The sequence below is a fragment of the Delphinapterus leucas genome, chromosome 5, assembly GCF_059928025.1.
Source record: "Delphinapterus leucas isolate spDelLeu-1000000601 "Yukka" chromosome 5, BTC_Dleu_Yukka2, whole genome shotgun sequence".
In the NCBI taxonomy this organism is placed as follows: Eukaryota; Metazoa; Chordata; class Mammalia; order Artiodactyla; family Monodontidae; genus Delphinapterus; species Delphinapterus leucas.
This window is the reverse complement of record NC_143133.1, coordinates 19,200,336-19,215,930: the sequence shown is the minus strand read 5'-3', so window position 1 is coordinate 19,215,930 and position 15,595 is coordinate 19,200,336. Positions and strand designations below refer to the sequence as shown.

Sequence of the window (15,595 nt, the reverse complement as noted above, 5' to 3'; positions counted from 1 at the left end):
ACATTTTTAATGAATAGTTAAAAAGAATCCCGGGTTGGCAAATAATAAAAACTACTGTTACCCTGAGAAAACACATCAATCTATGGGGAAGAAAGAGTATGTGGTTAACGGTATGTTTAAAGAAATACATGAGTAGAGTCAGGTTTGGTAGGCTCAGGTAAGGAGTTAAAAAGTTAAAACTTGACAGTTTTAGTCGGGAAATGGAGAACAGACATCATTATCAGGCTTATAGGTAAAGACGGGAGTTGGATGTTATCACTTTTGAAGAAAAAAAGATTTGAGATACATAAAAATCTCCTGAACAGGTCCTGTTGGGCTAGTTATGGAGGGTATCACCATTTCACAGCCTGTCTACTTTGCCATATTTTTACTGGAGTGTATCTTCATTTAATATAGTGATATTTTGGCTCTGAAGATAGGTTCAGGTTACTTATGATACTAAAGATCACTTGAAATTAGCAACTGGAAATCAAAGAACTGGTGTTAATTAGCATCATGTATGTCATGTTTTTATGTCATCCTTCACTTCCAATAGTTTGTGAGAACATTTTATTTCCTCAGCAACCAGCGCACATGTATAGGAAAAATAGTATTGCACTTGCTCCTTATTCCTTCATATGCATGCTAGTAAGAGATACATTTAGTAACTAAGATTTGATTATATTCACAACATTTGTTATTTCCTTCAACACCAGTTAAGATCAAGAGCTGTATCAGTACGTTGTTAACTTCCAAACATTCTTTATGATATTCAGGTGCAACGTTTTTAATATGCAGCAAAATATTCTCTTGCCACACACATAATTCTTGATCTGTCAGTACTAATTGCAGTGTATTTTTCTATTCTATATCATTGCGCAAAATAATTGCTAACTGTATAGGACGTGATTAAATAAATTACAGTGCATTCATTGTATGGAACTATTAAGAAGAAGGAGGGTAGCACTACCTCTGAATGATGCCCAAGACCAAGTACAGTAAGTCCCTTACATACAAACGAGTTCCATTCTGAGAGCGTGTTTGTAAGTCCAGTTTGTTCATAAGTCCAACAAAGTTAGCCTAGGTACCCAAATAACACAATCGGCTATATAGTACTGTACTGTAATAGGTTTATAATACTTTTCACACAAATAATACATAAAAAACAAACACAAAAAATAAAACTTTTTTTTTTTTTTTTTTTCCCTCGGTACGCAGGCCTCTCACTGTTGTGGCCTCTCCCGTTGCGGAGCACAGGCTCCGGACGCTCAGGCTCAGCGGCCATGGCTCATGGGCCCAGCCACTCCGCGGCATGTGGGATCCTCCCGGACCCGGGCACGAACCCACGTCCCCTGCATTGGCAGGCGGACTCTCAACCAGAGTGCCACCAGGGAAGCCCCAACATTTTTAATCTTACAATACAGTACCTTGAAAAGTATAGTAGTATCAGCTACATCACCGCTGCTTTTACACTTGCTTCCAGACATCCTAGGCTTGAAATAAATATACTGTACTACTGTATACAGTACTGTACAGTAAAGTACACAAACGCACAACCACTTGTAGAGGATGCACACACGTGACAGTGTAATGACAGACACATGAACTAACTTACATGATTGGACATATGAACGTACCTTTGCATCTTTGAAAGTTCACAACTTGAAGGTTCATATGTAGAGAACTTAGTGTAAATGCAAAGTGGATTTTAGCATGCCCCAGTTTTTATTTTTTAATTAGTGTATGTTTAGATGTATATTTTGTTTATCAAAATATCCATACTGGTAATAGTGGTTGCATTTGGAGAGGGAGACTTATGAATGTACATCTCTTATATTGCTGTTTCAGTGGGAAAAAAACATTTAACTTTATGCTATCATCAAATGAATATGCTTCTCCTGTATCATAAGCTTTTGGTAATAAGCTGAGCCAAGTTGTTGAGTACTTCTCATAGTTTTACTGCATAAACACCAAAAGCTAATTTTTACACCACATGATGGTTTTACTAATTTAAATGAAATATATGCTAGCATGCAATTATAATAATTTGCACCTTCTCATTGTATGCTTTGTGGTTAGATAAAAGAATATAGCAAGTAGTTCATTTTTCTGATTGTGTTTATGATGTTCTTTAACTCTTTTTGATGTGACTTTACATGTTTTTGCTAAGAGAGCATTAACAATATTAAAGAAAAATTCAAGTTTAACAAATATAAGTAAAAACTTGTAAATGGCCTTACTGAAATGAGTTGTCTTAGCTGAGACTACTAACATTAAATTTTTATCATTTATGTGCCTTTTTAATATAATTATTAAGCAGGTAAAAAGAATTTCTGTGAAAAATATAGTTATACAATTCATATATATGCAAGGTATGAGAGCAAAATTGTTTCATTTACTTTTTTCCTCTGAGGGTATAGTGGACTGCGAACCACTTGATAGACTACTTAGCAACTATCATGCAACTAACAAGGACTATCAGTGTTTAGTAAACAACTAAACTTTGAGAAATACTATATTAAGTGATTCTGCAACCTCTCATTCTCTAGAATAATGATTCTTCCCTGGGGATATACAAGCATACATACACAAAGCAACAGATGGCCAGGGCTCTGTCTCAGAACCTCAAGTCTTTCATTTTTTTAAAAAGGTCCATGGGTGACTTTTGATGTCTATTCTTGGTTATAACTGTTCTATGGTAATCCTGATTACTTCAGACTATCTCCTTTCAAAGTTTGGGACTTTTTTTTTTAGTGCGAACGTGGAACTATATCAAGAGTCTAAGTGTTTAGTGCTTTGCAGTGGTTGTCAGTGGGACAAATACTTAGGAGTATATTTTGATTGTCACAGTGATTGGGGAAGACTGCTGGCATTCATTGAGATGTTGCTTGTCAGGCAATGTGGGACAATCCCATACAACAGAGAATTGTCTTGTGTCCTGTATGACTTTTGAATGTTTTATCAATTATAAATTAGTAATCCTCTAATATGTAATACTTATATATCTTTTTACAAGAATCCAAAAAGCTCAATAACTTGTGTTCTTTTAGAATGGAATACTTTAAAATCAATCATGACATAAATTATAAATTTGCTTACATATCTCTATAAATTAACTCATTCAATTGAAAGGTTATAAGAGGAATAATAGAGACCTCTGGGAGAAAGCACAGTGTTCTTCAAATTCATATTGCATTTGATTTTTTTTTTCTAGAAGGGAGACATACTCAGTTTGCAAAGATTTCACAGATCGTTAAAGAAACATTTTATCAACTAATTTCTAATCATTCAGAGTGTCTGAAATGTAGCAACTCATTAGCTGCTTTTATAATTGAAAGAGGTAAGTGCAAGTACTTGGGATGTGTTCATTTGTACAAAAGCTATTAAGTAACTTAATGATCTGAACTACGCAATGGTAATATTTTAATTAACTATCTTTGCCCCTGTTGACAGTGGTGCTGCATTGATTTGAAGTGGCCCTTTCTAGTAGGTGTGGGTCATTAAACACAAAGATTCTCAAAGGTAGAGATAAAGTATACTGAATAGGAACCAATAGAGAACTGCAGAATGGTAAAATAACCTAATATTTTAATCAGTAACTGTGTTGGAGTCACTACCATCTTGAAATCTAACCCCATTATAACAAATATTGAGAGAGACTCTATAAAAATTAACATTTTCTTCACTTTCAAATAATAAAAGATTAAAGTGAAAAATCATGAATCTATGTTTTTTCCTGTGAATATTATGTGATTCCAATGACATTTTTTATTTATCCTGTAATATTCTAGATTGATCATTAATTAAACAGATTTGAATTTTATAGTCATCTCTGAATATTATAGATGATACAAAAACAATTTGATATTTGGTTCTTAATGATTTTTTGTGACCTAGGTGGGGAGAAGATATATATGATTTTTCAAGGGTCAACTTTAGTTTGAAATCATGGAGCATGATACCTCCATGCTTTATCATTCTGTCTCAAGATCACTTTGGCTATTTGGGTGTTTTTGTGTTTCCATACAAATTGTACAATTATTTGTTCCAGTTCTGTGAAAAATGTTGTTGATATTTTGATAGGGATTGCATTGAGTCTGTGGATTGCCTTGGGTAGTATGGTCATTTTAAGAATATTACTTCTTCCAGTCCTTGAGCATGGTATATCTTTCCATTTATTTGTTGTCAACTTCAGTTCCTTCATTAACGTCTTACAGTTTTCTAAGTATGTCTTTTACCTCCTTGGTTAGATTTATTCCTATGTATTTTATTCTTTCTGATGCAATTTTAAATGGGGTTGCTTTTTTAATTTGTGTTTTTGATAGTTCATTATTAGTGTATAGAAATGCAACAGATTTCTATACATTAATTTTGTATCATGCAACTTTACTGAATTCATTTATTAGTTGTAATAGTTTTTTGGTAGAGTCTTTAAGGATTTCTGTATATAGTATGTCATCTGCAAACAGTGACAGTTTTACTTCTTCTGATCCAATTTGTTTTCCTTTTATTTCTTTTTCTTGTCTGATTACTGTGGCTAGGGCTTCCAATACTATGTTGAATAAAAGTAGGGAGGGTGGGTATCCTTATCTTATTCCTCTGATATAAGAAGAAATGCTTTCAGCTTTTCACCATTGAGTATGATGTTGGCTGTGCGTTTGTCACATATGGCCTTTGTTATGTTGAGGTATGTTCTGTTGCTACCTACTTTGTTGAGAGTTTTTTTTAATCATAAATGGATGTTGAATTTTGCTGAAACCTTTTTCTGCATCTATTGAGATGATCATATGCTTTTTAATTTTCAGTTTGTTAATGTGGTGTGTCACATTGATTGATTTGTGGATATTAAACCATCCTAGCATCCCTGGAATAAATCCCACTTGATTATGGTGTATGATCCTTCTTTTAATGTATTGTTGAATTTGGTTTGCTAATATTTTGCTGAAGATTTTTTTGCATTTGTGTTTAGGCATATTTGTCTGTAATTTTCTTTTTTTGTGGTATCTTTGTCTGGTTTTGGTGTCAGGGTAATGCTGGCCTTATAGAATGAGTTTGGAAGTGACCCCTCCTCTTCAATTTTTTGGAATAGTTTGAGAAGAATAGGTATTGACTCTTCTCTAAATGTTTGGTGGAAGTCACCTGTGAAGCCATCTGGTCCTGGACTTTTGTATGTTGGGAGTTTTTTAATTACTGATTCAATTTCATCACTAGTAATTGGTCTGTTCATATTTTCTGTTTCTTCCTGGTTCAGTCTTGGGAGATTGTATGTTTCTAGGAATTTATCTGTTTCTTATAGGTTGTTAATTTTATTGGCATATAATTGTTCAGAGTAATCTCTTATGATTCTTGGTATTTCTGTGGTGTCAGTTGTAACTTCCCTTTTTTCATTTCCAATTTTATTTATGTGGGCCTTCTCTCTTTTTCTTGATGTATCTGGCTAAAGGTTTATCAATTTTGTTTCTTTTCGGAGAACCAACTCTTAGTTTCATTGATCTTTTCTTTTTTTTTTTTTATTCTCTATTTCATTTATTTCTGCTCTGTTCTTTCGATTTCTTTTCTTCTAACTTTAGGTTTGGCTATATCTATTTTTCTTGTTCTTTGAGGTGTAAGGTTAGATGATTGATTTGAGATTTTTCTTGTTTCCTGAAGTAGACTTGTTTTTTTCTAATTTTTTTAGAAGTTTTATAGTTTATTTTATTTATTAATTGATTGATTGATTGATTGCTGCATTGGGTCTTTGTTGCTGCATGCCAGCCCTCTGTAGTTACGTCGAGTGGGGTCTACTCTTCATTGTGGCGTGTGGGCTTCTCATTGCAGTGGCTTCTCTTGTTGCAGAGCCTGGGCTTTAGGTGTGCGGGCGTCAGTAGTTGTGGCATGTGGACTCAGTGGTTCTGGCTCACGGGCTCTAGAGTGCAGGCTCAGTAGTTGTGGCACACAGGCTTAGTTGCTCTACGGCATGTGGGATCTTCCCAGACCAGGGCTTAAACCAGTGTCCCCTGCATTGGCAGGCAGATTCTCAACCACTGCACCACCAGGGAAGCCCTGAAGTAGACTTGTTTTCATTTCCTAATCTTACATCTGCTTTTGCTACATCCCATAGGTTTTGGGTTATTGTGCTTGCAGTTTCATTTGTGTCCAGGTATTGTTTTATTTCCTTTTTGATTTCTTCAGTGATCCATTGATTGTTTAGTAACATGTTGTTTAGACTCCACCTGTTTGTGCTTTTTTGTGCTCTTGTTTCTTGTGATTGATTTCCACTTTCATAGGGTTGTGGTCGGAAAAGATGCCTTATATGATTTCAGTATTCTTAAATTTATTGAGACTTATTTTGTGGCATAGCATGTGACCTGTCCTGGAGAATGTTCCACGTGCCCTTGAAAAGAATGTGTATTCTGCTATTTTGGATGAAATGTTCCATATATGTTTAATTCCATCTGGTCTGATGTGTTATCCAAAACCGGCATTTTCTAATTGATTTTGTGTCTGGATGGTCTGGCCATTGATGTAAGTGGGGTGTAGTCCCCTACTACTACTGTATTATTGTCAGTTTCTCCTGTTACATTTATTAATATTTGCTTTATATATCTAGGTGCTCCTATGTTGAGTGCTTTACATTTACAAATGTTATATATACTTTTAGGATCGATCCCTTTATCATTGTGTAGTGTCCTCTTTTGTCTTTTTACTGTCTTTGTTTTAAAGTCTGTTTTGTCTGATAATAAGTATTGCTACTCCAGCTTTCTTTTCATTCTGTTTTCATGGAATACCTTTGTCCCCTTCACTTTCAATCTGTGTGTGTCTTTAGATCTGAAGTGAGTCTCTTGTAGGTAGTATATATGTGGATCTTGTTTTCTTCTATTTTCTTCTTTTTTTTTTGGGGTACGTGGGCCTCTCACTGTTGTGGCCTCTCCCGTTGCGGAGCACAGGCTCCGAACGTGCAGGCTTAGCGGCCATGGGTCACAGGCCCAGCCGCTCCACGGCATGTGGGATCTTCCCGGACCGGGGCATGAACCCGTGTCCCCTAGCATCGGCAGGTGGACTCTCAACCACTGCGCCACCGGGGAAGCCCGGATCTTGTTTTCTTATTCAGACACTTTATGTGTTTTGATTGGAGCTTTTAGTTCATTTACATTTAAAGTAATTATTGATAGATATATACTTATTACCATTTTGTTAACTTGTTTTCAGGTTATTTTTGTAGTTCTTTTTTGTCCCTTCTTTTGCTTTCTTCCCTTGTGATTTGATGACTGTCTTTAGTGGTTGTGTTTGGATTCCTTTCCCTCTTTTGTGTGTGTATCTGTATTATCGGTTTTATATATATATATATATATATATATATATATATATATATATATATGGGTATTTTAAGTTGATGATCTCTCAAGTTCAGATGCATTCTAATCACCCTGTATTTTTACTCCCCCCAAAGGTTAATGTATTTTACATCTTTTTGGCATGTGTATCCCTTAACTACTTGTTGTGGCTATAGATGATTTTACTGCTTTTGTTTTTTAACCTTCCTACTAATTTTATAAGTGGCTGATCTGTCAACTTTACTGTATGTTTGCCTTTACCAGTGAAATTTTTCCTTTCCTACTTTTCATATTTCTAATTGTTATCTTTTCTGTTTAGAGCAGTCCCTTTAACATTTCTTGTAAAGCTGATTTTTTGGTGCTGAACTCTTTTAGTTTTTGCTTATCTGTAAAATGTTTATCTTTCCTTCAAATCTAAATGATAACCTGGTCAGGTAGAGTATCCTCTACCGTAGGTTTTTTCCTTTCATGTAGGTTCTTTTCCTTTCATTGCTTTGAATATATTGTGCCACTCCCTTCTGGCCTTCAAAGTTTCTGCTGAAAAGTCAGCTAAAAGTCTTATAGGAGTTCCCTTGTATGTGACTAGTTGCCTTTCTCTTTCTGCTATTCTCTTGCTTTATCTTTAATATTTTCCTTTTTAATTATAATGTGTCTTGGTTTGAACCTCTTTCAGTTCACCTTTTTGAGACTGTGTGACTCCTGGACCTGGATTTCTATTTTCTTCCCCAGGTTAGAGAAGTTTTTAGCTACTATTTCTTCAAATAAGTTCTCTGCCCCTTTCTGTCTCTCTTCTCCTTCTGGGACCCCTATAATGCACATGTTAGTATGCTTGGTATTGTTTCAGAGGTGTCTTAAACTATCCTCATTTTTTAAGTTCTTTTTTTTCTCTTTAGCTTAGGTGACTTCCACCACTTAGTCTTCCGGATTGCTGATTCGTTCCTCTGTACTAGCTAATCTACTGTTGATTTTTTTAGTGTATTTTTTATTTTAGTTATTGTATTCCTCAGCTCTGTTTGGTGGTTCTTTATATTTTCTACCTCTGTGTTCATCCATTCTTCTCCTGTCTTCAGTGACCATCTTTATGATCATTATCTTGAACTCTTTAATCAGGTAGATTGCTTATCTCCACTTCATTTCGTTCTTTTTGTGAGGTTATGTCTTATTCCTTCGTTTGGAACATAATTCTCTGTCTCTTTGTATTGCCCAATTCTCTATGTGTTTCTGTGTGTTAGGTAGTTCAGTTACATTTCCCCCTCTTGGAGAAGTAGCCTTTTGTAGGAGACATCCTATGGGGCCCAGCAACACATTCTTCTCTGGTCACCAGGGCTGTATACTCTAGGGGTGCCCTCTATTTAGAATGTGTGTGCCCTTCTGTTGTGGTGAGGCCTACTACTCTGGGCATGTGGGTAGGCAGGCCTGGCCCCTGACCCAGTTGGCTATAAGACCAGACCCTGTGTGGTGGCTGTGAGCCCAGTGGAGGACAGGGTAGGCTTGCCTGCCATTTCCTCTTACATCTTGGTGAATTTCTTCTTTTGGTTATTCCCTCTTTTTCCTACATTATCAAACTCTAGTATCTCCCTGAAACATTGCAGTTTGAGTTACAGAGAAAGAAGCTGAGCTCTTGGCTACACTACTGCCCATTATAACTCAGAACATAGATCACCATTCCAGAACTTACACTGACACTATACAATTCCCTTATATCACCCCATATCCCACACCAATACTAGAACTTTTTGACCAACCCAATACATTAGAGATAATAGAACATTTTTACTTTTCTCATCTAATCCTACTCCTCCAGCTGCCTTTATCTCAGTAAATGGCATCCATCCAGCTGCTAAAAATCTAAGTCATCCATTATTTATCCCTTCCCCTAACATCTTACAATTTATCTTCAAGTCCTGTTTATTATATCCTCAAACTCTATCTCAGGTCTGATCTTCCTTTTTTTTTCATTTAACCTCCATCATTTGAGTCTTAAGTCATTATCTCTGACCTGGACTACTGTAACAGAGCCCCTAATTCAGCTTCTTGGACCTTACTGGAATCCTTTACCCCACTCCTTTTGCTGCTCACTCATAATGAAACTTAAATTTCAGTTTCATAAGGAGGGATTCTGCAACTGGTCTTCATGAGGTAATCTTTCCTCCTAATATTCTTTAAATTAGCCGTGTATCTGTTTCCTTCAAAGCTTTTATTACAATTTGTGGTTTTAGTCTTTTTTTCTTCTCTCCTATTAGAAGCTTCATGAGGGCCTGTCTTAATCAGTGTTTGATTCCTAGCATCTATTTCACTGCCTAGTATTTGGTAGGACTGCAACAATTTTTGTGGAATTAATGGAAGTCCTTTCTTAGGTAGTTGCAGATGTGGAACTGAACTTTGAAAGACTAAGACTAGAGATTTTCTGAAATCATCAACACAGAGGTAAACTATAGCATGAGATAGGTACTCAGAGAAGAATATTTAGAGAAAAAAGAACAATGATCTAGCAACTAGGATATAGAAAGGCCACATAGGTAGGAGGTGAAAGGAAAAAACTATCTTCTGAGCATAGAGTTTCAAAGAAATCTCAAATGGAGTACAGCAAAAAATGATTCTATTGATTGTAGTAGAAATGTAGATAAAGTATAATATAAAACATTTGCCTTTTAAATTGTGATACTATTGAAGTAGTTTTTAAATTTTGCTTCCTAGAAGACTCTCAAACTCTTATTTGAAATTGTGGAATTATTTTTCCAACTTTTTGGTCAATATATTTTACTAACTTTAAAATGGTAAGGTAGACTTTTTCATTGAACTACCGTTGTAATTAATTCATTTAACCTACTCTCTTTTTACACCAGGCATTTACTAGATGCTCAAATAAAAGTTTGTTGAATATAAATGGGAAAAAAAATGGTAAGAAAGAGGTGGAGGTTGAACATAGGGAAGAGGAAGGTAAAAATAACCTGCTACTGTTAACCTTTCCTTTCAGCTGGACAGCGCGAAGTTGTAGCTATAGGCACAGGTGAATACAATTATAGTCAGTGCATTAAGCCAAACGGAAGAGTGTTGCACGATACTCATGCTGTTGTTACGGCAAGGAGATCTCTCCTTAGGTAAGGTAACAAATATATTTAATTAAATATATTAAATATATATAAATATATCTGTTAATATTTAACAGATATGTTTAATGCCATCAAATATTAATGCTCTTAGCCTAAAGCAATCACATATATATGTCTTTATTTACAAATGGAATTTTACTCATCATTGAGCCAAGGGTATGGCAGTCTCTTACTTATCCAAGCCATCTGATATTTTCCTGTCACTTTTGGAAACCTTATAGTAATTTCAGTGTCTAGCCTATGAATTTTGTGGCTTCTATTATCAAGAGCTTATGAACTCAGTTTTAAGAGTCATACAACCTTTTTTTTAAGAGAAAAATACTGTCTTTATTACTGATAAAAGTAATTGGAGAGTATAGCTTTAGATCTGGACCAAGTAGGCTTGGTAATATATCACCCCTGAATTAATCATACTTATCCAAAGGCAGAAATCAATGAGTTTCCACTCATGAGGTCTGTACAAAGTTTACGATATAGCAGAGTGTCGATAAAGTATTTTTTAGGCTGGCAGATCTCAGAGAGAAAGAGAGAAAGGGGCTAAAGTGAGGATGCCTAGTTTCTTTTTCCAAACTTATCAGTCACTCTGCTCCTTGTAAGAGGCATAATTAGCAGATAGTAGAGAAATAAACCAAGAATGTTACTCTTTGGAATTCCTTTTCTGTAAAAACATGAAAAGTGGGACATGAGCATTACCTCCTGCAGTAGTTACCAGCTTTTGTTCTCTTAAGTCACTAAGTTTACTTTTTATAAAACATTTTTAATCGAATTTTTCAAACAAAAGTGAGAATCAGATAGTTAATTCCATCATTCAGTTGTCAGCATTCTGATACCAATACCCAATGATCATATCCAATTATTAGCATATCCAGTTATTAGGATTCTGTTGATCTTATTTAATTTATGCACCCTCACTTTTTGTTGGTGGTATTTCTTTACTGGAGTATTTTAAAACAAATTTACACGTATTATTTTATCGGAAAAACTTAAGTATATATCTCTAATAATAAGGAAAGAATCCTATAATCTTAAAAGGAAAGATTTTGGGAAGTCCATGAAGGTAATGCAACTAATTGTCCTCCCATCCCCCTTGGTGCTTAGTGAATTATTTGACCCCTTTAAAACTACCTCTTTGTGTTTATTTCTTGTCATGCTTGGCACTGTCATTTATACTGGTGCTTAATATTTTATTATATATTTCTGATGATAGGATTAAAATCATGGTTTTTTAAATAAGCAAAATAGTATTTGTCCTCTGATTTGATTAGTAGTTTCAGGAAATCTATTTCACTTCTTAATTTAACTTACAGGCTTTGTTATGTTATTCCTACGCTCTTGTGTTTTTGTCTTCAGAACCACTAAGCAGTGGGAACCACAGTCGTTGTCTGCCTGTTTTGGCATGGAAGGGAAAATAGAAGTAAAGCAGAAAATTGATACTTCACCTAGGAGGCTGGGAGCAGAGCTGTCTAAGAAAGAAGGGAGGAATCAGTAGAGAAATGGGTCTTTTGCAGAAAATGATAGTTGAGTACTTTAATGTGAAATGAGAGTGGAGTGGTAGTCGAGGAATGATGCTTTAAGGCAGGTCACCGGGCAGACTGGGCTCTAACTGAAGACTTATCAAGGGACTTAATTCTTCATTAAGTAAGGCTAAGATTATTTTACAAGTTCCTATCAATATCAAAACTTTTGGCATATAGGGACATTGTTCATAACATGAATATAATGTTTGTTTAAGATACTTCATTTTTAAATTTTCTTACTTGATGAAGCTCTATCTCATTAATTTTAGGTACTTTTATAGACAACTTCTACTCTTCTACAGCAAAAATCCTGCTGTGTTGGAAAAATCAATATTTTGTACAGAACCAGCTTCTAATCTGCTCACTCTCAAGCAGAATATCAACATTTATCTCTATATGAACCAGTTGCCTAAAGGATCAGCCCAGATTAAGTCACAATTGTAAGTATTATGGAAGCTGTTTTTGAAGGAATCTAGGATGGCCATATCATGCATTCTGAATCCATACAGCAAAAGAACAAGTAAATTCATATCTATCCATATTCTTCCTCCAGCCTTGAGGTGTTATTTGTAGGCTGCAAGAGCCTGAAGGCTGAAAGACCACAAATTCTTTCTCCTTCCCTCCACTCAGTCTGGTCCATTACTACTACTTAAGTATTCCATGTACTTCACTGCTCTCTTTTTGATGCTGTTGAAAATCTTCTATTCCTTTCTAGTTGTAATACTTCATAAACTTTAGGAAGTATGGATTTATACGCTCTTCACACACTAACACAGGAGTTAAGGAATGCAGTCTATTCTTCTGGTCAGTCTGTGGCCAAAACTTCATTATCTTGATGAATGGGTAGCATCAGTTAGCATGAAGTTTGAACAACACAGGCAAGCACAAAAAAGAAAGTAAAATTCACTTCACTCCAACCATCTAGAGATAACTGCAGTTTATAGTTTGTTTAAAAGCCTTCCAGTAACACCTTTGAAAACAAGGGTGAGTGTTTCTCTTGAGAGAAACCTCAAGAAAAATAATTTTAGATTTTACTGTTTTAACATATTTTGTTGGAGGTGAATCTTGAATATAAATTGTCAGTTTTCTTTTTTTCATTCTCTAATTTTGTAGTGTTTAAAAATTTTAATATGGAGAAAGGAAATAACTCACAAACTATGGCAGGGACAAAAATTAGGTTTTCATTTGATTTTAAGGGACATAAAGAATGGCAATAATATGAAATTTATCCTTGCTGGAAGCTCTAAATATGGTTAATTTCTGTTTGGTTTTAATTTTGTGGAACGAAGTCACTCCATCCTACCTTGCTTTGGGTTTGCATCTATTTCTGTTACTGGAATTAAATGTACACTGGCAAGTTAAATATATTTGAGAACAGTTCTTAGGTACATGCAGATTTTACTTTGTCAGCTTTGGGTTTTGGGTTTTTTTTTAACATCTTTATTGGAGTATAATTGCTTTGCAATGATGTGTTAGTTTCTGCTTCATAACAAAGTGAATCAGTTATACATATACCTATGTCCCCATACCTCTTCCCTTTTGCCTCTCCCTCCCTCCCACCCTCCCTATCCCACCCCTCTAGCTGGCCGCATAGCACAGGGAGATCAGCTCGGGGCTTTGGTTTTTAAAGGAAGAAACTTTCTTTTCTTTCTCTAGGCGTCTTAATCCACGTTCTGTGTCTGCATTTGAAGCCCATGAAGAGCTGAGTCTCCATGTGGCTGTTGAAGGCAAAATTCATCTGACTGTCTACTGCCCTGCAGATGTTGTTAATAGAATAAGCAGCATGGCCTCAAGTGACAAACTGATGAGATGGGGAGTGCTTGGTGTACAGGGAGCATTGCTGAGTCAGTTTATACAGCCAGTTTATATCAGCAATATACTTGTTGGTGAGTTGGATTACAGTACCTCTTGGCCTCTTTCACTAAGTCATTTCACTATATTTTATTTACCAGTGTAAAATCACAATTTGCATGCATGAAGCTTTACTTAAGGTAAAATTCAGATCCACTGTTTTGTTGAGGTTTTCATTTCATGGTAACTGGTCATCACATTTAGTATAATATGACTTTTGCCATCTTATCAGGAGGCTAATAAGAATCAATATTTTATGTTAGGCAATTACATGTATTCTGTCTTGAATGTATACTTTTGTTTGTACAGTATTCAATTTTTCCCTTTCTTTTGGAAGAAGATGCTTCTTTGAACTTATCAAATTTAAAAGCTTATATTTAGTTATTCCTGAAATAAAAAATATTAAATGCCCATTTTGGTTCTTTCTTACTTTTATGCTTTTTTTATACATTTGGTTATGATTTGGATCCTTTTGATTTGTGAAGTGAGTGGGAAGTAACTAGAACACAAATAATGTGAACTAGTAATTTATTTCTTTCTTTGGTAGGGGCTATTATAGAATGCTGTATTTATATTTGAATGGTTTTCCAGATATTATCCCATTGACAGACATTTTGGGCACTCAATTCTATAGTTTTCATAAAGCCCTAAGAGTTTCAAAGCTTCAGTTACCCTTGGGAAACAATTTAAACACTACCATTACTTGGCTGTTCTTTGTTTACTGCTAATTTTTCGTAATGATGGCCCATATGCAAGCTTTGGATCCTCGCATGAGAAGTAGTTTTACTTTTAGAAAGTGCTGTTTCTTTTATTCTTGTGGGGTTTTTTTGTTGTTGTTCTATACATTTTATACCCATTTCTTTAGGAATTTCTCCTATAGACAGTATTTTTTCAGTTCCATGTATATACAGAATATTTTATTTTCTTCCCATTTTTGTTTGGTTTGGCTTTAATAAATGATAAAAATGAAATAGTAATTATTTATTTTTCTAATATTAAGCTTATTTTCTTTGTTTAGGAAACCTATTACTTGGTTCACAATTCAAAAGATTCAAAAGGGTATTCAGTCAAGTCTTCCTTCTATCCTAGGGCCCTAGGAACCCATTTTACCTCTGTGGCATCCATTGTTACTAGTTTGTTTTTCTTTCCAAAGGTAGTTTATGCTTATAAAAGTATATGCATATTTTTTTGTATTTTACACCAGTGGGATCATACAATTCATACTTTTCTGCACCTTGCTCTTTTCATTTAACAAAGTGTCTTGGAAATTTTTCCATATGAGTATATGAAGAATTTTTCATTATTATAATTCATAACTCTCTGTATGGTATTTCTTTGTACAAACGTATTATAATTTATTTAACCAGTTGTGGGTTAATGGAACTTTAGATTGTTTTTAATCTTTTGCAGCTACCAAATGCTATTGTGAATCATGACCTTATTACACTTGTTATTGACACATGTAAAATATATCTATATAAAATGAATTCCTAGAAGTAGAGTTGCAGGCCAAAGAGGTATGCATTTGCAATTTTGAAAACTATTACCAAGTTACCCTCCAAATCATATTCTCACTAGCAATATTTGAGAGTGCCTGTTTGCTCACACCCTAAAAAGTGGTTATTTCTAACTCTTTTTCCAAATATTTATTCTTGTAGATGATTTATTTCTTAGATTTAACTTGGATACCAAAATTATGCTTTATGATGTTTTCTTTTAGTCAGTTCAGATACTCTCTCAGACATTTCAAACTTTTCTCAGTCTTCTTTAGGAAAGGCAATTTTTGTTCTTGATAAGTGTCTACAAAATGTCTAATAAATGT

General features: G+C 34.8%; 1 protein-coding gene across 1 annotated transcript in view; it reads left to right on the top strand.

Moving 5' to 3' along the window:
- Positions 1-15,595, top strand: part of ADAD1 (adenosine deaminase domain containing 1) — a 46,114-nt gene that overhangs the window by 10,664 nt on the left and 19,855 nt on the right. The window contains exons 5-8 of the mRNA XM_089911535.1: positions 3,193-3,319; positions 10,270-10,393; positions 12,192-12,362; positions 13,579-13,808. Of these exons, the coding sequence (XP_089767661.1) occupies positions 3,193-3,319; positions 10,270-10,393; positions 12,192-12,362; positions 13,579-13,808 (652 nt within the window). The remainder of the gene's footprint in view (positions 1-3,192; positions 3,320-10,269; positions 10,394-12,191; positions 12,363-13,578; positions 13,809-15,595) is intronic.